The sequence below is a fragment of the Taudactylus pleione genome, unplaced genomic scaffold, assembly GCF_031769625.1.
Source record: "Taudactylus pleione unplaced genomic scaffold, aTauple2 ptg000560l, whole genome shotgun sequence".
NCBI lineage: Eukaryota > Metazoa > Chordata > Amphibia > Anura > Myobatrachidae > Taudactylus > Taudactylus pleione.
In genome coordinates, this window is record NW_028284962.1 from 2,928,201 (window position 1) to 2,952,372 (window position 24,172).

Sequence of the window (24,172 nt, forward strand, 5' to 3'; positions counted from 1 at the left end):
TGGCGCTGGCCACATTTTCCCAGAGACCCGCACATGCGCAATATATTCTGGCATTAAGCCAGAATCTCCTGCACCGCGGGATCGCCGGAGACAGGAGGGGGCCTGAAGTGAGTTTGCACATGGTCCGCCTCCTCACTAGAACACCCCTGCTTCTTGACCTTATTTTGTCTTATTATAGATATACACACATTCGAATCTATTACAATGTATATTTTCACGTTTTTGTCATCAGTTGTTACTTTTCTGTCTTTTATTTGATTTTATAACTGTTCAATTATAATTTTTTCTTTGTGTGTAGCGAGTTTCAAACGTCCTGTTGTAATTCTGGGTCCTATAACAGACATTGCACACATAAAGCTGTGTGCTGATTTGCCCCAGGAGTTTGAGACTGCAGGTGAGTGATAAAACAGTGTTTTATTTAAAGTAGTATAAATCTGGTTTTGGAATACGGAGTATAAACTTGAGCCAGAGTGTTATTCTCTTTGCAGAGAGTGTTGCTCGAGATGAAGGACATTCCAAAGTCATCAAACTGCAACTTGTGAGAGAAATAGCAGAGAGGGTAAGATGGGAGTGGTGGCATAATGTAATCATGTACATTTAACTCAATATATTTGGATACAATTGGACATGATAAATCTAAAGGACCTGATTCAGAGGTGGACACACGCATGCATGGGTGCGATTTCTATTAGACTTGAAGCTGCGATAATATGCAGCTAGTTTCAGCCATCCCCTGTGTGTACTTGCGAGCGCCTAACATTGCAAGTCCTGAGACGTCCCCTTTCAATGTCCGCGGACAGTGCAAATCTACCGGTGGTCTCAAATACTCCACCAGCGACGCACCATCGACACTTCCTTCTGAACTTTCTCTAAACATGGCTTCTCTGGCTCTGCATCTGAGAACTCACTGTGTTCGCTGACACTCCCATAATACGCCCATTAGACAGCCTTTTTCTGCATTCACTATAAAGTCACCTCCCGAGAACGCCTATGGCTGTCCACCTCCAGCTCTATTACAAGTGAAAACCTTTGCAATAGCTGCCTCTGTGTACGCTTAGTGGTATGCTTACGCCGTAGGGGCTAGGGGCTTCCAGAACTTTTTGTGCATATACAGTAGGAAATTGCTCAACTGCGCAAACGTAGATACTGCGACCATGTCTAAATCAAGCCCAAAGTAACAGTATGTCTGTCTCAAGTGGGTAGTAGTGATCAATCAAATGTAGCCCCACACACTCTAGATAAATGTTTAAGAAGTAGATTCTATCTTGCCTCATATGTAACATACAAACAGTAGCGTAACTACCGTGTGGCTGCTATGGTGCCAGAGCTGCCTCTGGGTGCTCCCCCTGCACTCAGTCATGCGCACAATGTGGGCCAGTCCAGTCAGGGCCGTCAAGGAGGGCCTGAGTGGCAGCAGTGTTGATTTGGTACCGGACCGCCAGCTGACTAAAGCTGGCGCACTGGCAGGCAGACATACAGAGACAGCACCGCCGGTCGCGAGGCAATCAGCAGTGGCGGCTCCTGAATGGCTGCTGGACTGATTCGCTTGTGTCAGGCGCCAGATTCAAATTGCGTCTGCGCTGTCTGTCCATGTCTGCCACTGTCTGCTGGTGCGCCAGCTGTAATTAGCTGGCAGCCCGGCCCCCAAATTCACACCTACTGGCTGCTGATGGCACATGGGGAGGCGAGAGGCTGCTGGAAGGACACGGGTGGGGAGTAGCTGGGGTAGTTGGGCATAATGTGTAAGGGGCACTAATATTGTGTGGAATAATGTGTTATATAAGGCAGTACTACTGTGCGGCATAATCTGTAAAGGGCATTACTGTGTGGTATAATGTGGAAGGGACATTATTGTGTGGCACAACTACTGCATGGCACAACGTGTATAAGGGGTACTACTACGTGGCATAACATGAATGGGCTCTGTGTGGGAGCAAATTTATGTGTTTTTTTTAGCTCTGGGGAGAGGGGGACTTTTAAGAGCTTGCTATGTGGCCCACAAAGTTCTAGTTACGCCCTTGCATGCAAACACTGAAGGCTGACTAATATATATTGTCACTATAAATAGGACTAATGCCGCATACACACTACACGATGTGTGTATTCGGTGATATCGTACTCGGCAGGGGTGCCGGCAACGACAAGTGTATACACACTTGCCGATGCTGACCAACGATGGCGGGGGGGGGTGGGAACAGGCCATGCTGTATTCAGCACAGCATCGTTCACGATAACCCCAGATTGGGCTGCATGTACAGCCAACTGGAATTATCATAAACGACCAGAGGGAGCACGCATCGCTGTTTTTTTTTTTTTTTTTTGCATACTTACTGGCTGATAATGTGGACGATAACGATATATCCTTATCGTTCAATCGTTTCAAATATCGGCAAGTGTGTTCGTGGCTTTACTGTAGATTTACTATGAACTTGCATGAGTCATAAAGTTGGACACTTGCTCAGCCTGTGCGGTTGAAAGGATACTTTTGTAGCTTTTTCTGGCAGACTGCCAAATTCACTAGAACCTGTGTAATGTAAGAATGTCCCCATTTTTAGGGATTGTGTGGCCCTGATGATGATCAAACCTAGGCAGAAGCCTAATCCTGGACAAACTACACCACCATGCCAAATTTGGTGGAGCTAGGTTCAAAACTCTGCCTGTACATAAAGGACAAACAGACATACATGCTTTCTTGTTATATATATATATATATATAGATATATAGATAGATAGATAGATAGATAGATAGATAAAGGGGGTCTATTCATAAAGCGGTGAAAAGTCCTGTGTAGCTACAAACAGGGCTTGTCACTGCTTTTGGTGATTCATAGAGGAGGTTACAGTGGAGAAGGGTATTGCTTCTCCAGCGGCACCCACACTTCGTGGATGAATCGCATCACCATCTTTTTGTATGGTGAATTCAATTCATACAGGAACGGAAAGCTGAGCTTTCAGTTTCCTCTCCTGCGTACACATTTGCCATCTGCTGATGACTTAAATGAGTACGCAAGCTGAACAGATCAGGGACGTTGCATACTTCCCTGCTGTCTATCCAGTGCTGGGGTTTGACCTGACCTGCTGCTCTCGGATGCCGGTGTATATTGGGCACCTGATATGTCTTTATTCTTACTGCATCCAGGGATCGCGGAGGGGCCGGATAGTGAATGAAGATGTCAGAGAGGCAAGTATACATGAATGGCTACTAAACATCACTATATATCAGATCGATGTGATGCGATATATAGTGATGTTTATCATGTGCCACTTCATGTTCTTTATGAATAGACTTCCAAATGTTAAATTAGAAATTTCTTCTATCTCCACATTTATCAGTAAATAATCAACCACATCCTTGAAGCGTAAAAGAGTAATTAACATTTCATAAATATTTTAAATCACACTAGATCTATCATGGTAAAATATAACATGTTGAAAGCCTTTATATTTATGGAAATGAAATGACCAATTATATTGTAAACACCACTTATACAAACAAAATCTAAAAATGGATCTATAGGAAACTCAAATGTTTAATATTGGTGTTTTTATCAGAAATGATGTTGATATTAAGTCTATGAAGAGATGATGTCCGTACAGTACAGATCACGGGTGGCCAAAGTATTGTTCGCGATCAACTGCGGACACTGGACCAGTAAATCGCTGTGGCGTTCAGCAGCAAGCAGGCAATAAAATCATTCTAATTGCCTTGCTGGGCTGAAGCTGTGGCTTTCCCTGCCAGCTATCCCGTATTAAAGCTATATCCAATAAAAATCTGACTGGTTCTTGTTAGCTGAAACCAGGGCTCTAAGACATGGTGACCTCGGGGCAGCATGGTCACCTGCCGCTGCAATGCATGTTACACTAGTGGTGTGCACAGCTCTTCGGGCCCAACTTAATTGACGAGCACTCCCCACTCCTAGCCAGATGGAGCCCCAGATGGAACTATACATGTTCCAACTGCCCGCTCTCAACTTCTCCCCAGAGTAGGTGGCCAGTATGTGAGACACTGGAGGAGACTGGGAAGAGGCTGGGGCGCTTCCTATGGTCCCTGCACATGGATCCCAGAGAACTGGTTCAAAAAGCGATGGCAGAGTGACAGAACATAAGTTACTAGGAACAGGTCAGTCCCAGCAACTCCTCCAGCTGCAACCCTGTCTGAGACACCCGAGTCATAGCACCTTTGTTTTAGAGACTCCTAATCCCTGATGTATAGCTGCACCCCTGTCTCAGAGATACCTGGTCCCTGATGTATAGCTGCACCCCTGTCTCAGAGTTACCTGGTCCCTGATGTATAGCTCCACTCCTGTCTCAGAGATACCTGGTCCCTGATGAATAGCTGCAACCCTGTCTCAGAGGTACCTGTTCCATGGTATGTAACTGCACCTGCGGTTTGATGGGCAAAAAAGGGAAATGTTTGGGAGATCTGATGACCTCCCAACCGTCCATATTTTGGCGGGACAGATCCCACACCCCTTGCTGTGAGACCGCACCCCCTTTTTTGGGCACATGTCCCTACTTGGTAGGTCGCAAAAGATTTTCAACATTTAGAGTGGATCACCAAGTCCAAAAGTCTGGCCATACCTGGTGTTGATTCATCTGCGACAGGCCCCTTTTGTTAATTACAGACTGTAGCAAAGAAATACATTCCTCCTGCTTTCCCCCACCCTCCTCCTCAACACACTTACCCACTCCCTGGTCCATAACCGAGTGTGTCATATATGATTCAGCGTTATGTGATTATCATTGTTCTATATTCATACGAGCAATAACCTACATTTTTACAGTCCAAAATCTTCTCTGTATGTATAGGCCAGGGATGGGGAACCTCATGCCCGGGGCCATAGAAGGCCCCCGGAATCATTTAGTCTGGCCCTCTGAGATTTTTTTCTGCTAGCTTCATCTAAATAGCAGTGTGCCTAGAATGGCACCCTGCGGCCAGAATCGATTGCGCAGTGCCACCTGGAGCATCCTTAGAACGGTTCAGACAGTCACACCGCTCCCCTTAGAGCTCCCCGGAGCATCCTCAGAATACTCTGGGCATTGCAGTAATCATCTGCTATTGTTGCCCCGCCCCTGTGATATCATCACACAGAGGGGGCGTGGCCTGCAGAAGGCTCGCGAATAATGTTCTATATATCAAAATGGCCCTCGGCAGAAAAAAGGTTCCCCACCCCAGGTATAGGCATTCAAATATCTCTTGTACCCAATGATTTGGACTTATGGCATATGAAGAGGAAAGCTGTGGGCATTGTACCTGAAAAGTGATACTTAAAATATTTCTGTAAAACCATATTTTTATATAAAAGTTAACTGTCTTGGAAAGGGCTAAAAGGAGGATATGGGTCTGCACAGTCACTTTCTCTTAACATGGCTCAAACGGAGCAATGAATTACAACATCCGCCCTTTCTCCACCTCTAGGCATTTTATTAATGGTATAATTATTTTTATACAGATTTGTCCACATCTTCCTTGCACGTTAAACAGCCTTATGCACTATGCAATCTCCTCCACACACCTCTAATTAGGGCAGCTGCTCACACAGTGGGGTCTGCCACCCACTACAAAATATCAATAAAAGAAGAAAAGTGCAGCGCTTAACCAGAATTAGATGAATCCAAGTAACATTTATTTCTAACCTGAACATAAATATCATGTATATGTAATGTTCATTTAAAAAAAAAAAAAAAAAAAAACATACACTACAAGCACAATGTACAGCCATGGCCAAAAGTTTTGAGAATGACACAAGTATTGGTTTTCACAAAGTCTGCTGCTTCAGTATTTATGATGGCAATTTGCATATACTCGAGAATGTCATGAAGAATGATCAGATGAATTGCAATTGATTGCAAAGTCCCTCTTTGCCATTGCCATGAAATTAATCCCAAAAACATTTCCACTGCATTTCAGCCCTGCCACAAAAGGACCAGCTGACGACATGTCAATGATTCTCTTGTTAACACAGGTGAGAGTGTTGAGGACAAGACTGGAGATCACGCTGTCATGCTGATTGAGTTAGAATGACAGACTGGAAGCTTTAAAAGGAGGGTGGAGCTTGAAATCATTGTTCTTCTGTTAACGTTAGTTACCTGCAAGGAAACATGTGCAGTCATCTTGCTTTGGACAAAAAGGATATTGCTGCTAGTAAGATTGCACCTAAATCAACCATTTATCGGATCATCAAGAACTTCAAGGAGAGCGGTTCAATAGTTGTGAAGAAGGCTTCAGGGCTCCAAAGAATGTCAAGCAAGAGCCAGGACCGTTTCCTAAAGTTGATTCAGCTGCGGGATCGGGGCACCACCAGTGGAGAGCTTGCTCAGGATTGGCAGCAGGCAGGTGTAAGTGCATCTTCACCACAGTGAGGCGAAGACTTTTGGAGGATGGCCTGGTGTCAAGAAGGGCAGCAAAGAAGCCAGTTTTCTCTAGGAAAAACATCAGGGACAGACTGATATTCTGCAAAAGGTACAGGAATTGGACTGCTGAGTACTGGGGTAAAGTTATTTTCTCTGATGAATCCCCTTTCAGATTGCTTGGGGCATCTGAAAAAACACTTCTCCGGAGAAGGAAAGGTAAACGCTACCATCAGTCCTGTGTCATGCCAACAGTAAAGCATCCTGAGACCATTCATGTGTGTGGTTGTTTCTCAGCCAAGGGAGTGGGCTTACTCACAATTTTGCCTAAGAACACAGCCATGAATAAAGAATGGTACCAAAACATCCTCCAAGAGCAACTTCTCCCAACCATCCAAGAACAGTTTGGTTATGAACAATGCCTTTCCCAGCATGATTGAGCACCTTACCATAAGGCAAAAGTGATAACCAAGTGGCTCGGGGAACAAAACATCGACATTTGGTGTCCATTGCTAGGAAACTCCCCAGACGTTGATCCCATTGAGAACTTGTATTCAATCCTCAAGAGGTGGGTGGACAAACAAAAACCCACAAATTCTGACAAACTCCAAGCATTGAATAGGCAAGAATGGGAGGCCATCAGTCAGTATGTGGCCCAGAATATGATTGACGGCATGCCATGGCGAATTGAAGAAGTCTTGAAAAAGAAGGGTAAACACTGCAAATATTGACTCTTTGCATAAACTTAATGTAATTGTCAATAAAAGCCTTTGACGCTTATGAAATGCTTGTAATTTTACTTCAGTATACCATAGTAACATCTGACAAAAAGGTCTAAAAACACTGAAGCTGCAAACTTTGTGAAAACCAATACTTGTCATTCTCAAAGCTTTTGGCCATGGCTGCACAATCAATATGTTAACTAATTCTCAGCAAGAGTGCATAGAATCAACAAGGTATGAATATGGCTCTAAACTTTCATCAGGTGATCCACTTGTCCGTGGAGAAATTGCACCGAGTCCCACAGATTTTAAATCAGACTTTTCTGTTGTCGGAGACCTACTGTATATTCCGACACAATCACATTTGTAGATGGCAACAATGTATTCCAAAATATAAGTTGGTCAGAATGTGAATATAAGGCACACTGTAATAAAAGAGGGACAATCCCGTGTCTTTTTAGTTGTAAAACAGTGTCACTCCAATAATGGTCAAGACCAATATGTGGTTTGCAAAAGAATATATTGACTATTCGTATTCCGTGTAAGTCAAGATGTATCTAAAAAGTCAAATAGCCAGAAACTAGAAAGATTCAAAGTATCTTCTATTCCACACTAAGGTAACAGAATATTGATTTTTGCCTTCTGAGAGATCACACCCGGAGAAATGCGTCAAGGAATTGCCCGTTTTCTTTTGATACTGTACCAGCATTAGGAATATACCCGGCAGCACATTTGCCTGATCGCTGTTACCTGCCTTTGCTACAATAAGCACGTCCGCTGGTATCCCTGGACACCTGTTATCGGCGGCCGCTAATACTGGGACTCATTCGTGGTCCAACTAAGCCGCAGGGGATAAAAGAGGGACACCTGTCATTGGTAGCTGCTACATGGGGACTCTTTCGTAGTCCAACTCCGCTGCAGGGGATGAGTCCGGGACGAGCCAACATAGAGAACTGGAGTGCTTAAAGCGATGTAAGTGCTATTGATGGGATAATATCATTCACAAGATACTGTTACCTTTAGTGTGGAATATAAGATACTTTGAATCTTTCTGGTTTCCAGCTATTCAACTTTTTAGATACATTCTGACCTTCACGGAATACTAATAAATATTTTTTTTGCAAACTGCATATTGGTCATGACCATTATTGGAGTGACATTGGTTTACAGCTAAAAAGACACAGGATTGTCCCTCCTTTATTACAGTGTGCCTCATATTCACCCTCTGACCAACTTATATTTTGGAATACATTGTTGCATCTACAAATGTGATTGTGTCGGAATATACGAGTCTCTGACAACAAAAGTCTGATTTAAAAATCTGTGGGACTCGGTGCAATTTCTCCATGGACAAGTGGATCATCTGATGAAAGTTTACAGTCATATATTCATACCTTGTTGATTCTATGCACCCTTGCAGATAATTAGTCATTAACATATTGATTGTACACTCTGCTTGTATTTGGTTTTTAAATGAACTTTGCATATACATGATATTTATGTTCATGTTATAAATAAATGTTATTTGGATTCATCTAATTCTGACTAAGCACTGGACTTTTCTTCTTTTTCTAATTACATGCAGCATGCCTATATTCTGTGTGCGACTTCGAGTGTATCTGCATGCGAAATACATTGTAACTTAGCATGCAGATACACCCGCAGTTGCACACTGCTTTTGGAATAAGATGATTTTGATTGTAAAAAGTTGCACGAAAAGAAGCTCGGCACTACAAAGTCGCATGGCACTCTCACATTATGTTTAATGCGACTTGTAGTGCACGGAGGTAAGATGTATATGGACACAACTGTAGATGCATAATAATCATATTATATAGTCATCCAAGTAAATGCTGTATTTTATAGAATAATAATAATTATATTTATATAGTGCTTTTGTCCATCAGGACTCGGTCGCTTTACAACATCAGAAACAAAGCACGTAGGTTTAGTATTACAGAAAGAAGAATACATAATGGTTATGATGTACATAATACTGGGTTGGTGGAGCCATTTTGGGTAATAATGTCTATATAACCCACATACGAATACACGATACCAGGCGAGGCAGCAATACAAGATCTATGGAAAGGGTCATCTAAACTGAAAAGACAAAGAATAGAGCAAAATTGCACCAAGACTAAAGATTTGGGGACACCAACCAAAAGTCCATTTGAATAGAATATTGCAAAATGCTTTTACTTTGTTTTCCTTTTTACAATATGCCTGTCCTCTAAACCACTATGGCTTAGTGGGTCCATTATGTTTAGGTCAGCCATTTTGCAGGCTGACATAATATTGATGAGAATGCAGCTAAGCAATTCGTTAACAATTGCCTCAATGATGTCACTTATTTATAGTGAATTCATGAGCTCTGCTGTCATGAAAATTAGTTTTAACCCAAATATTGCTACCTTCCATGTTCAAAGGGTTTTTAATGGAGCATATAAAGTTAATACTTTATTTTCAATTTAGGATAAGCATGCACTATTGGATATCACACCAACAGCAGTGGAGCATCTGAATTATGTACAGTTCTACCCAATTGTGGTTTTCTGCAACCCAGAGAACAGACAGGGAGTGAAGGCAATGCGACAATGGTTACTCCCCGAATCCAAGAAGAGCTCACGGCGTCTGTATGCACAGGCTGTGAAACTGCGTAAGAACAGTTCCCATGTTTTTACTGGTGAGCATGACATCCCCTTTTTTTATATTCTCCGTTCCACTAACTTATTTTTTATTCCCCGTTCCACTAACTTTTTTTTATACACCTCTTACTTTATAAGCTATAGTGTGTGTGTGTGTGTATATACAGTCAGGTGCATAAATATTGGGACATTGACAGAATTTTCATATTTTGGCCTCTATTCACCACCACAATGGCTTTGAAATGAAACAAACAAGATGTGCTTTAACTGCAGACTTTCAGATTTAATTTGTGGGTAATTACATCCAAATCAGGTAAACGGTGTAGGAATTACAACGGTTTCTATATGTGCCTCCCACTTTTTAAGGGGCCAAAAGTAATGGGACAAACTAAACAATCCTAAATCTAACTTTCACTTTTTAATACTTTGTATCAAATCCTTTGCAGGCAATTGCAGCCTGAAGTCTGGAACGCATAGACATCACCAGACACTGGGTTGCATCCCTGGTGATGCTCTGCCAGGCCTCTACTGCAAATGTCTTCAGTTCCTGCTTGTTCTTGGGGCATTTTCCCTTCAGTTTTGTCTTCATCAAGTGAAATGCATGCTCAATCGGATTCAGGTCAGGGGATTGACTTGGCCATTGCATAACATTCCACTTTTTAGCCTTAAAAAACTCTTTGGTTGCTTTTGCAGTATTCTTCGGGTCATTGTCCATCTGCACTGTGAAGCGCCGTCCAATGAGTTCTGAAGCATTGGTCAGCACAGACTGTGTAATGGTTAGCGTTAGCCTCACAGCACTGAGGTCATGGGTTAGATTCCCACCATGGCCCTACCTGTGTGAAGTTTTGTATATTCTCCCTGTGTTTGCGTGGGTGTCCTCCGGGTACTCCGGTTTCCTCCCACACTCCAAAAATATACTGGTAGGTTAATTGGCTCCCAACACAAATTACCCCTAGTGTGTATGTGTGTGCATGTACATGTGGTAGGGAATATAGATTGTAAGCTCCACTGGGGCAGGGACTGATATGAATGTCCAGATCTTCTCTGTAAAGCGCTGCGGAATATGTGTGCGCTATATAAATAACTGGTAATAATAATAATAATTTGACTGAATATGAGCATATAATATTGCCCAAAACACTTCAGAATTCATTCTGCTGCTTTTGTCAGCAGTCACATCATCAATAAATACAAGAGAACCAGTTCCATTGGCAGCCATACATGCCCACGCCATGACACTACCACCACCATGCTTCACTGATGAGGTGGTATGTTTTGGATCATGAGCAGTTCCTTTCCTTCTCCATACTCTTCTCTTCCCATCACTCTGGTACAAGTTGATCTTTGTCTCATCTGTCCATAGGATGTTGTTCCAGAACTGTAATGGCTTTTTTAGATGTTGTTTGGCAAACTCTAATCTGGTCTTCCTGTTTTTGTGGCTCACCAATGGTTTACATCTTGTGGTGAACCCTCTATATTCACTCTTGTGAAGTCTGCTCTTGATTGTTGACTTTGACACATATACACCTACCTCCTGGAGAGTGTTCTTGATTTGGCCAACTGTTGTGAAGGGGTTTTTCTTCACAAGGGAAATAATTCTTCTGTCATTCACCACAGTTGTTTTCCGTGGACTTCCGGGTCTTTTGGTGTTGCTGAGCTCTCCGGTGCGTTCTTTCTTTTTAAGAATGTTCCAAATAGTTGTTTTAGCCACACCTAATGTTTTTGCTATCTCACTGATGGGTTTGTTTTGATTTTTCAGCCTAATGATGGCTTGCTTCACTGATAGTGACAGCTCTTTGGATCTCATATTGAGAGTCGACAGCAACTGATTCCAAATGCAAATGTCACACCTAGAATCAACTCCAGACCTTTTACCTGCTTAAGTGATAATGAAATAACGAGGGAATAGCCCACACCTGTCCCTGAAGTAGCTTTTGAGTTGATAGTCCCATTACTTTTGGCCCCTTAAAAAGTGGGAGGCACATATATAAACCGTTGTAATTCTTACACCGTTCATCTGATTTGGTTGTAATTACCCTCAAATTAAATCTGAAAGTCTGCAGTTAAAGCACATCTTGTTTGTTTCATTTCAAAGCCATTGTGGTGGTGAATAGAGGCCAAAATATGAAAATTCTGTCAATGTCCCAATATTTATGCACCTGACTGTATGTATGTGTGTGTGTGTGTGTATATATATATATATATATCTCTAATGCATTTATATTTTTAAGCCACTATTAACTTGAGTGGAGCAAGTGACTCATGGCTCCGCAGCCTTAAAGAAATTATTCGGACTGAGCAAGCAAGACCAATATGGACTAGTGAGGAGAAGGTAAAAACTTCAGTTCAGTTGCTTTGGCATTTTGAGGTGGGAAAACCATTGCTATATTATTTGAGCACATTTGGTTTTATTTCAGGCCGAGACACCAGTCACAGAGCCACTGTATCTCCTGAATGAATCAGCTGCCGGATCCACAGACTACCTGAGCTGTGACAGCCGAGCAAACAGTGATTATGAAGAGACGGATGCTGAAGGCGGAGCCTACACTGACCAGGAGCTGGAGGAGGAGTTCCAAGAGCCTGCACTTGCCCGATCTTCTGAACCGGTGGTTGAATATCAGCCTCCCTATCACAATTCACCATATGACTCTTCATACAGCTACAGAGACCAATCACCTGTTAAAACCTCTTCTTACCATGGATCCAACTCACCAACTGAACCATCTTATTCCTACAGAAGTCATTCACCACCTCGCAACACTTACAGCCCCCCACAGGTAAAAACACAAATAAATATATATATAAAAAATAGTAATCTTATGCGTGTGTGTGTGTGTGTGTGTGTGTATGTATGTATGTATTTCATTTTTCAAAGGGACATAATGCACCCAACAAAGGGGAATGTCCCCTCATGGGGAAGGACCAGGGAAGAGATAGGAGAGGCCAGGAGATGCTGGGGATGAAATAAGAGGAAGCTACAAGTGACAATGATAATAAACAGAAATTTTACAGGCCCAAACAGCGCCCCCTGCCCTGTGGTGCACTGTGTGATGGCACCGGCCCCACTATCCTAGCTACGGCCCTGCATGCGTGTTTATCACTAAAATACAAGTATTGCAGATAGGTTTGTGTTTTAGCGTTTATACTACCTTCATTGTGAAAAAATGTGTAAAGTGATTTACAGTGTATTACATGTATTGAAACTTGAGTTAAAGCTTTCCAACTAAAGTTATGAATGAAAAGGAAACTTAGGGGTTGATAAATCAACCAGTCATAAGAGTGGAGACTTCAACCAGTGGAGAAGTTGCCCATAGCAACCAATCAGCTTCAAATTAGCATTTATCAAGTACATTCTATAAATTGATAGGTAGATGCCAATTGGTTGCTATGGGCAACTTCTCCACTGGTCCACTTCTCCACCTTTTTTTTTATTATTTCTTTTCATTGCTTAAAACATCAACCCCTACGAATGGAATCTAATTTCTACATTTTGAAAAACATTTCTTGACCCCTGTTCAGTGTAATCTTACACACAGGAGCTTATAAAAAATATTTTGGCATAATTTGAAAAAAAATTGGACTCAAAAGTAGCGATGTGCGTGGACCCCTGTGTTTTGGTTTTGTCAAAACCACTCTCAACTCTTTGGTTTGGGATTTCTTTAAAATTGATAAAACAGATATAAATCATGCAAGTTGGGCCAGCTTTTGTTCCTACAGTATTAACACCAATAACTTTCATTTCCAGTCAATATTGACCACCACAGCTCACAATATTGTTTTCACCCATATTGACCAAAGGTCGCAGCAAGCTGGCGGGCTGGCTAAAGTAAGCGACAGAGCAGCTAAACAAACACATGGCAGCTTAAAAACAGTATAGCACAACTATGAAACATAGCAGCACAGCAGTGGCAGAAAGGATGGCAGTTTAATAAACTATGCAATCCTATAGAATATTTTCATTAGATCAGAGGCCAAAGGCCAGCACATGTAAGAGGTAGAGTATTTAGTGGAAGACAGGTTAAGCATTGATTGATTACAGAACTAATATAACTATAATTGAATAAAAATCGGTAGACAATGAAAACACTATAAAAAAAAAAAAAGTCATTGGCATTTTGGAAGCTTGTTTTTTTTTAAAGTGGAAAATGACTCCAAACAGTAAATCACCTCAGTATTCAAGGCAGAGTAACAGGCTTGTCGAAGTCGATAATTATGAATTCTATGATTTGATGATACTACACCTATATCTGTGGAGAATCTGCAGAAAATGGGGCAGAGGCAGTTTAACAGAGGAGAGGGCCCGTGTGCAGGCTTCATGCTGGCCCCCTCCTCTTTTGCAGCCCAGTAGATTCTGGTTTTGTGTCTGTCTACTGCACATGTGCAGGTCTCTGGGAACATGACGCCAGTGCCAAGTTCCTGGAGACTTCTCTATTGCACAAGACTACAGGAAAATTACATTTTCCTAGTCATTTCTGCTGTACTGGCAAAGCCCATAATGAAAAGTGGTGCACAATGGAATGGCCCTTGGGCTCTCCCACCCTTATCTTACATATTAAAAAAGAGATGCATAGTTTAACAAATCAAGCACTTCAGCATCAGGGACTATCACTTTTGTGGCTGAAATGCTTGGTTTGTTTGGGCTCCCACAAACCAAGTTACCAATTGGCTTAAGGCTCCTAGCAGTGTTGTAATTCTTCATCACAGTTTTGAGATGTCATTATCATCCTCACCCTCATCAATGTTAATATCATTATCACACAATATTAGCTCATCCACTCAGGAATCTTCCGTTACAGAAGTCTCTGTATTTTGTTTGCCAATTTTCTCCTGGCAGCCGCATTTGCATCTCTTAAGATCTGTGACAGTTGGAAAGAAAGGCATTATGTATGACTTGAACCTAGGCTGTATTCAATTGCCGGCAAAAAGATGTTTTCGGTGAAAAGTTCTCGGTGGTGACGTCATTTCGCCAGGCGAGAACTTATCCCCGTTTTCAATTGCAAAGACTTTTCACTGGTGTGAAAAGTCTGCGCCTTTTAACCAGCGGAAAAGATTCACCTCTGAAAGGAGGTGAAAAAAGTGCAGAATTGGGGGTTTGGGGTGCAAAGTTGTGGGAACACCCCTTCAGTCTTGGGACAGTCCCTCCAAAGATAAACTGCGTAAAAAACAAACAAACTTTAGAACATCCCTAAAAAGTACTTTCATTTTTGGGGGGACAAAGTTAAAAACTAGCAAAATAGACTACAAGTATGCCCAAGCTGTTTTTTTTTGGTTTGCAGGTGCTTGTCGAAGGAGCGTTTTTTTATGCCTCACTTTTGCGATTTTTAACCATGCTTGCACCCATTTTCATGTACCCCAAATTTGCAGGGACTACTTATTTTTGAAAAAACTGCTAAATGCTATTCATCACCACTTGTGCAAAGACGCTAATTAGCAGCAATCAAGAGCATTTAAGCACACCAAATACCTTCAGCAGGGCTATTCGGGGGTATTCATAGTGATCCCCCAAATCAGTACATCTTTTGAGGGGGGGTGTAAGGCTGATTTTCCCAAATCTGACAGCACTTTTCGCCATTTGAGTTTCACCGGGACGCATTTCACGTCCTTTGCAATTGCAGGGACGAGCGCGATAGTTTTCCGGAGGCAAAACCAGCTATGATGGCAGAAAGTGCACCATGCGAAAAGTTCAGCCCATAGTTGCAAAAATGTAGTGATCCAATTTCAAGATGTTGCAAACACATTAGTCCTGGTGAAGCGAATAAAGAACTTGATCTACAAGTTCAAAATACTTAGCGGAATTGCTTTGTTTCCTCTCCTTCTTCAGCTTCTCTATCTGCTTTTCCAGTAGTATAATTAAGGGTATGACTTGACTCGGGCTGAACTCACTTAATTGGTTATGATTTGAGTAGCTTACATAAAACAGAGTATTCTCCACTGTGCTGGACTAAGGTACAATCCACACCCCTCTCACAGTCCCTGTGTCATGGCTTGTTGTTTATATTTGTATGGCTTACTGCTGTTCCCCCAGAGCATACAGAGGGTAGAATTCCACCTGGTTACTACCACCTGCTTTAGATGGTGATTTGGCAAATGGAACTGATGTTGCAGCGGCTGCAATCTTTTACATGCAGTTGCTGAATGCTGAAAATGTCCAGAAATGTTTTGGGCCACACACAAAGCATTCACCTGTAATTTTTAAAGAAATTCTGAACCACTAGGTTTATTGTGTGCGCAAAACCTTTTACGAATTCAAATTGACCCGGTTGTAATGCTCATACAATGTTACTTGCATCATCGGAAATCACAAATCCTGAGGAGTGTCTTAGAGGGGTAAGCCATTTTGCTATCGCATTCCTGAGTTTTTCCAACAGATTGTCACCTGTATCCCTCTTAGTAAAGCCAGTGGTACAGAAAGTAGCCTGTCTTTAAATGAACTGGCGTTGTGTGTTTAGATACTGCTGCTGCTGAAGGTGATACACCACCTAGTGGGCTGTCACATAACAGTCATGTTATCTTTAGTTTGACCAGTACCACTTGTCCACATATCTGTGGGATAGTCTGTACAATGGAATTTTCTAGGCCAAGAATGTTTTTTGTTTTTTTTGTTGTTTTTTAACGTCCCCCCCCACATGTGAGGAATTGCTGTTCTGGTAAAATGGATGAAATTTGGTGGCGGGGACACTTGACCTCAACTAACTGTCCATAATCAGATGCATTGATGGCGGATATTCGACACTGATCTAATGCTAACTTAGACGTCATGGCTTCAGTAATTTGCTACTGGATGGCTGCTTTCATACTTGCTTCCTCTTGTAAATTATTGTTTTACAGTCTATTGTGTTAAACAACTAGTCTTCTTGGTCCCCTTCTGTGTTTGAAGATTCACCCCCAGCAGCAGCAACCCTAGCGTGCAAGGATTCTTCTGGGGAATTCTTGGTAAGGGAGGAGTCAGTTAACCTTAGTAAATTGGATACAGGAGGACTATCACCGATTTATTAATGAGGAGATTAATGACTGAGTTGGTCGCAAAGTTTGCATGTGCTGGGATCTATCCATGCTGCTGGATTGCTGCTTATTTTTCTTTTACAGGATTTTTGAGATTTTCTTAAATAATTTGCATAAACTTGCTGCAATTGACTGAACAGGGAGGAAGTTCCTAGATGGTCAATGTCCCTACCTCTATTTACTTTGGCCTTAAAAACGGTACAAATGGCTTGACAAATGTTATCAGGATTTGGGTAAATCTAATTCCACATGCCCAGGCATTACAATGGCCTTTTTCTTATCACTGACATGAAATGCTGCCACTGGTGGCTGACTGACTTTGACAAAAACAACATCTTCCTCTTGAATCTGATTAACTACTTCTTGTCCAACACATTCATCCTCAGCATCCTCATCAGCATTATACATAACCCCCTCATCCTTTTGCAATTTCACAGTAGCATTCTCAATTTCTATGGCACCATCATTACTTTTACTCATAATCATACTCCCATTTGCAGAGGGTGCAAAATAGGTGCTAGGAGGCTTTTCTATAATTACAGTTTCAGAAATGTCAGACTCCTACACAACACTTGTGGACACCCCTGTCAGTGGCGTATCTATAATGGGTGCAGTGTGTGCGGGGCACACAGGCCCCCGGGTCCAGGGGGGCCCCACACCACACACACTGCACCCATATTTTTTGAAACTTACCTGTCCGTGGTCCCACGTCGGGTGTCAGCGCTGCTCAGAACACTGGAAAAATGGCGGCCGCGGCCATTTTCCGGTGTTCTGCGCATGCGAAGCAGACTCCGGGCACACTCTAGTGCCCGGAGTCTACTAATGCTCCGGTGGCTGGCCAGCCACATCAGTCGGCTGCCAGCCACTGGGGAGAGAGGAGGGGGCCCCGCACGGGGAGTGCACAAGGGCCCCCTCCTCTCTTAAGACGCCCCTGACCCCTCTACTCAGGGATCTATGAAATTTGTGAACACAGTTTGTTTTTCAGCTTCAGTGTTCTTTTTGGTTCTCTGATTTGCCTGTTAAAAGGTGACCCCCCCTAGACCCAGAGAGAGAAGGTGTTGCATGCATGGTTACAGAAGATGCCTGACTCTGTCCGCAATAGGTATTCTAGGGCATGAAACAGCAGTAACAGGACCACCACTCGCAAAGGAACACTACAGTCTGAGCCTTTCCTTGCCACTGCGTGTGATGTATGGCATGTTGGCAATTTGACTTTTTTTTGGCAGTAAATCTTCCCTTTATTGGTAGATGTGATGTTTTTTTAACATTGTGAAATATTGTTTAGATTTCTCAGGTGCCCTTTCTTACCCCTTAACCATCTATAGTAGATGTTAAAGTACTATGACTGGCAGCAGTTGCAGCACTAGTACTGGGTTGCTGCTCGTGCTCTTCTATTGACTGATCCAAGATTGGTTTTATTTTTAAAATCAGCCAAGAAATTATTTATTTACTCTTGAGAATTGTTTTGGGGTGCAGGATGATGGAGGGACACCACCACACACACATTCGCTGACACTGCTGCTAAATTTTTTGCAGCACTAATGTTTTTGTTTTTTGTACACAGACAACACTGCCAATTGTTTTTCACTTTAAGGTCTTTATGAGAACTGTTTTGGGGTGCAGATAATGGGGGAACACCACCACACACAGAACAGTAATATATGCTGCATCATTTGTCTGAAAATACATCTCTTGAAATACACAATATAATATTTAAATTCAAGTAGAAAAGACTGCAGTTTTTTGTTTTAAACAACAGGAAAAATAAAAAAAAGTTTGCATTTATTTAATATATACAACTGGGGAAAAAAACTCAACAAATTGGCCTTCTTGGGATGCAGCAGCCTCAGACACACTACAGGATTTTTTGGACAGCCAAACACAATGTGTGTGTGTATATATATGTGTGTGTGTATGTATATATGTGTGTGTGTGTATATGTATGTATATATCTATATATATATATATATATATATATATATATATATATATACATACAGATAGTGTGTGTGTATATATAATATTATAGTTCGTATTCTGCAGTGATTTCCTAGGGGGGAAAAAAGGTGCTGGTTGACTTTACCAAACAAAGAAGAAAACAGTCACCAACACCACACACACAGTAGCTTGTTTATTTGCTCTGCAGTGTGTGACTGCAGTAACCCTTCCCGGGCACCTATTCCACTTTGTCATACACAAACTTTCTACTCCAGTCCTAATGGCACCCTTATTGCACCCTGATGGTGTGCTAATGGCGTTTTTTAAAACACAGTGCTCCAGCACACAGTCCCACACCCTTTCCCTCCACTCACCTGTGTTAAATGGCCTCTGACCAAGAGGGAGGGACTCCGGGAAGATGACGTTTTACCTTGTTTTGGGATCCAAACTTTGCGGGAAGACCCAAGCTGGGACTCTGATCCACTCATAACCCCTAAGTTTGGGTGTGTGCCGATCCCACTAATTGCATGCGCAGATGGCCATGGGCATAGGTAAACTGTAGATGACGTGCCGCCGATGGCTTCTTACTGATGGTAGAAAACCATCAACTGTCATGAAGACAGAAGTATACAAAAAATGGAAATGAAAGTACAGGTCCTAAATGTAATGTATTATTCTGTTGCAGGAAAGAGAGACTGAAACATACCATGAATTGAATCATGACACCAGCAACAGGTACAGTAAACGTCACCAGAACTATTTTACCAAGTTACTATAAATGGTATTTAGTATTTTAGAAAAAGGAAAAGCACACGTTGGCCTATGGCTTCTTTGGCACATACCAAAGCAATACCTTCAGTATAGATTATGCATAGAACTAATATGGTATTAGAAAACATGATTGAGAAACAAGAAATAAACACCAGCTATAGTCTGTATAACTTGTAATACTTCAATAAGTTACAGACCAGTCATAGTTAGATGTAAACGTTTCAATCTATTTTATTAGAGATTTTTCACAATACATATATATTTCCCATTTTCTAGAATACAATAAAAACGTCCCCAGAAATTAATATCTTCACATCCCTATATTAAGTGAATAAAGCCAGCCTCATTTGTCTATTTTTACATAAATACCTTCACTGATTTCTATTTTGAACAATATGTTGAAGCAATAACATATATTGCATACCTCCCAACCGACAGTCCCGCTTTTCAGGTACTGCACTGCCACCCCACCTACGGGCCGCAAGGTTAGGATGTCTCCCTCTCATCTGCTGCTCAACATAGCATGGCATCCATAAACTATGGATAGGGACTGGGGGCAGCCCAACAGCTTGCAAAGCACTGGGCATGTCCCCAGCATGCTGAAAACCAGGGACCACAACCTTTTTTGTGCGCATACAATTTCCAGATCCCAACCTCGCCAATGTTGGGAGGTATGTATCCTATGTAAATAATTCTGGAATTTATTGTAAACTTTTTTTTGGCATAATCAAGGCCTATTACCAATCTAGTTGTCCAAGTAACTTTATATGACTATTTTCCTTGTTTTCTAAATATATATAATTTTATATTGTATATGTGATGTATTTTCTTCTGTCTTGAATAAATAAAGTAGAACTCCACAGCAGATAGTTTCATGTTTATATTATTATGGATTTTTAATTGCACAATTAATACATTGTTTAATTATATGCAGTAAAACAGTTTTTAAATGATCATTTAATTTATTGAAGTAAAAAGTTATCCAACACCAACTAGCCCTGTGTGAAATAGTAATTGCCCCTTAGTTACTCATTCAACCAATTAATTAATTACATTTAATTGATAATCAGAGCCAGATTAACAATGGGGCAGGTGGAACTGCAGCTCCAACCACCACTAAAATAGGTTCACTGTGATGCTGTAAACAGGATATTTTTTTCCCACTACAGCATGCCAGTGGCTGCCCGAGACCCTGCCCACTCAACCATAGCGCATACATGCCTACTCTCCTTGAACCTGCCAGTGGCTGCCCGAGACCCCGCCCACTCAACCATAGCGCATACATGCCTACTCTCCTTGAACCTGCCAGTGGCTTCCCGAGACCCCGCCCACTCAACCATAGCGCATACATGCCTACTCTCCTTGAACCTGCCAGTGGCTGCCCGAGACCCCGCCCACTCAACCATAGCGCATACATGCCTACTCTCTGGGAACCTGCAGGAGGCTCACGATTTTTCGGGTAGCCATCCACACACCCGGAAGAGTAGGTACTCCTCCCGGATCCAGCAGACTTCTTAGTGAAGTGGGCGGAATGGGAAGAATCGTACCTGGAGTCCATGGGTCCATGAGGAGGGTCTGGGGCCTAATGATTCTATGATAATTGCATCATTTGGCCCCATCCCCTATTTTAATGTGCGAGATTCAAGGCATTTTGCTGCGAGGGGGTGGGGTCTAATGACGCAAAGGCAAAAAGCAAAAGCTGCCTAATTGCTGAATTTACCAACTGCAGTGTGGAGCTTTGGCCCTGGTAGCTAATGTCATCTCCAGATCGCATTAGCCATTGCAACATTTACAGGGAAAGGAATCTTTAGGATCCCTCCCCAGCAATGGCCGCTTCCACATGGTAGTCAGCAAACTTTGCAGTGGCACGGTGGGGTCCCAAATGGAAAAGTGAAGTGATCACATTAACAATCTTTTTACTTCTAACACTTCGCAGGGATGGGTTACTTTCGGAGCCCCTGGCCCTGCATATGTTTATTAATACATCCCGGCTGTACTTTATATCTTATTGTCTTGATAAGAAATTATGATGGGTTTAAAACTCAAAATAAATAAGCCCCCATGTGAGCTACTTAATGGGAAGCTACATGGACCTAACAGTGTTGTGTACTGAATTCCCTACTGTATATGCTTGAGGGGGGAAATGTTGGAGGCTGGCCTAACAGTTTAAATCAATAGCTACATTCAGTGTGCTGGTTATTAGACCCAATGGCGGCACCCATACATGTGCCCTGCCTAGTATTGATTTAGCTCCATCTACTGACAATTTGGACACATATACCATGAGGCCACTTTACTTTCCCAGTCCACCCCTGGTTAAGTGCCAGTACTTCTGAACTGTTTATATTTTCCTCTTGAACAATGGCGCACCCTCTGTGGTTCCTGCACTCAAGTTATGTATAATACATTACCAGCCAGGTAAGTTTTGTAGCGCTCTCTTGTTTGTTTGTGATTTAGGCAACCAGATTTCCAGATATTTTGTGCTAAAATTATGAGCCCTTAAGAAAGGAGGAGATATACAGTCGAAACGGCTGTCGGGCTGATGATTTCACTGCTTCAACAGTTTGTCCATAATAGGTATAAGTATAATATTCCTTATGAACTTTCTTGAATAGCATGGCTTGGAATGTTTTGTGCTTGAAAATCATTTAGCAATAAACTCCTATTATATGTATATGTGTGTATGTATATAAGTATATGTGTGTATATATGTATGTATGTGTATATATGTATGTATGTGTATATATATGTATATATGTGTATATATATATATATATATATATATATATATATATATAATTTTTTTTTTTTTTTTTTACAGTGCCTTGCAAAAGTATTCACCCCCTTTGCATTTTTCATGTTTTGTTGCCTCACAACCTGGAATTTAAAATGGATTGTTTGAAGGTGTGCATCATTTCATTCACAGAACATGCCTACAACTGTAGAGTTGTGTTTTTATATATATATATATATATATATATATATATACTGTGAATCAAACATTTAGGACAACATAACAGAAAACTTCAGTGTGCATAACTATTCACCCCCTTAAAGTCAGTACTTTGTCAAGCCACCTTTTGCGGCAATTACAGCTGCAAGTCGCTTTGGATAAGTCTCTATGAGCTTGCCCCTGGGTTTTTTTCCCATTCTTCAAGTCAAAACTACTCCAGCTCCTTCATGTTGGATGGTTTCTGCTTGTGAACAGCAATCTTCAAGTCTGACCACAGATTCTCAATTGGATTGAGATCTGGGCTTTGACTAGGCTATTCCAACACATTTAAATGTTTCCCTTATACCACTCGAGTGTTGCTTTAGCAGTATGCTTCGGGTCATTGTCCTGCTGGAAGGTGAACCTCCGTCCCAGTCTCAAATTACAGGCAGACTGAAACAGGTTTTGCTCAAGAATATCCCTGTATTTAGCACCATCCATCTTTCCCTAGACTCAAATCAGTTTCCCAGTCCCTGCTGCTGAAAAACATCCCCACAGCATGATGCTGTCACCACTGTGTTTCACTGTGGGGATGGTGTTCTTGGGGTGATGGGATGTGTTGGGTTTGCACCAGACATAGCGTTTTCCTTGGTGGCCGAAAAGTTAAATTTTAGTCTCATCTGACCAGAGCACCTTCCTCCATACATTTGGGGAGTCGCCCACATGCCTTTTGGCAAACTCAAATCGTGTCTTCTTATTTTTAGCCCTAAGTAAGGGCTTTTTCTGGCCACTCTTCCATAAAGCCCAGCTCTACGGAGTGTACGGCTTATTGTGGTCACATGCACAGATACACCAGTCTCTGCTGCAGAACTCTGCAGCTCCTTCAGGGTTACCTTTGGTCTCTGTGCTGCCTCTCTGATTAATGCCCTCCTTGCCTGGTGTGTGAGTTTTGGTGGGTGGCCCTCTCTTGGCAGGTTTGTTGTGGTACCATGTTCTTTCCATTTGATGATTATGGATTTGATGGTGCTCTGGGGCATCATCAAAGATTTGGATATTTTTTTTATAACCCAACCCATAATTGTACTTCTCAACAACTTTGTCCCTGACTTGTTTGGAGAGCTCCTTGGTCTTCATGGTGTGATGTCTCTTGCTTAGTGGTGTTGCAGCCTCTGGGTGTGTTTATACTGACAGATCATGTGACACTTAGATTTCACACAGGTGGTAATTGGTTGCACCAGAACTTTTGAGGGGCTTCATAGCAAAGGGGGTGATTACATATGCACATGCCAATTTTCAGAATTTTATTTATAAAGATTCTTTTTTAATATATATTTTTCTCCTTTCACTTCACCAAATTAGACTATTTTGTGCAGATCCATCACATAAAATTCAGATAAAAAAAAAATTACAGTTTGTAATGTAACAGAAAAGGTGAAAAGCCAAGGGGGTGAATACTTTTGCAAGGCAATCTACGTATATACTAAACACCACTGACAGATAGATATAGCATATCCAAAGGTCTGGCACTCCCAGTATGAAACACTAATAGCTGTGGCTGGTGCCCTCATAAGTGGAGACAATGGTGGGAGGCACATATAGAAACCGTTGTAATTCCTACACCATTCACCTGATTTGGATGTAATTACCCTCAAATTAAATCTGAAAGTCTGCAGTTAAAGCACATCTTGTTTGTTTCATTTCAAAGCCATTGTGGTGGTAAATAGAGGCCAAAATATGAAAATTCTGTCAATGTCCCAATAATTATGCACCTGACTGTATATATATATTTTATTTATATTATATTATTT

At 41.8% G+C, this 24,172-nt stretch overlaps 1 protein-coding gene across 2 annotated transcripts in view; it reads left to right on the forward strand.

The window, feature by feature from the left end:
• TJP3 (tight junction protein 3) overlaps window positions 1–24,172 on the forward strand; it is a 75,997-nt gene that overhangs the window by 46,836 nt on the left and 4,989 nt on the right. For both annotated transcript variants that reach the window (XM_088452971.1, XM_088452970.1), the window contains exons 15-20: window positions 299–394; window positions 489–559; window positions 9,549–9,759; window positions 11,953–12,053; window positions 12,139–12,498; window positions 19,347–19,396. In XM_088452971.1, coding sequence (XP_088309097.1) covers window positions 299–394; window positions 489–559; window positions 9,549–9,759; window positions 11,953–12,053; window positions 12,139–12,498; window positions 19,347–19,396 — 889 coding nt within the window. The remainder of the gene's footprint in view (window positions 1–298; window positions 395–488; window positions 560–9,548; window positions 9,760–11,952; window positions 12,054–12,138; window positions 12,499–19,346; window positions 19,397–24,172) is intronic.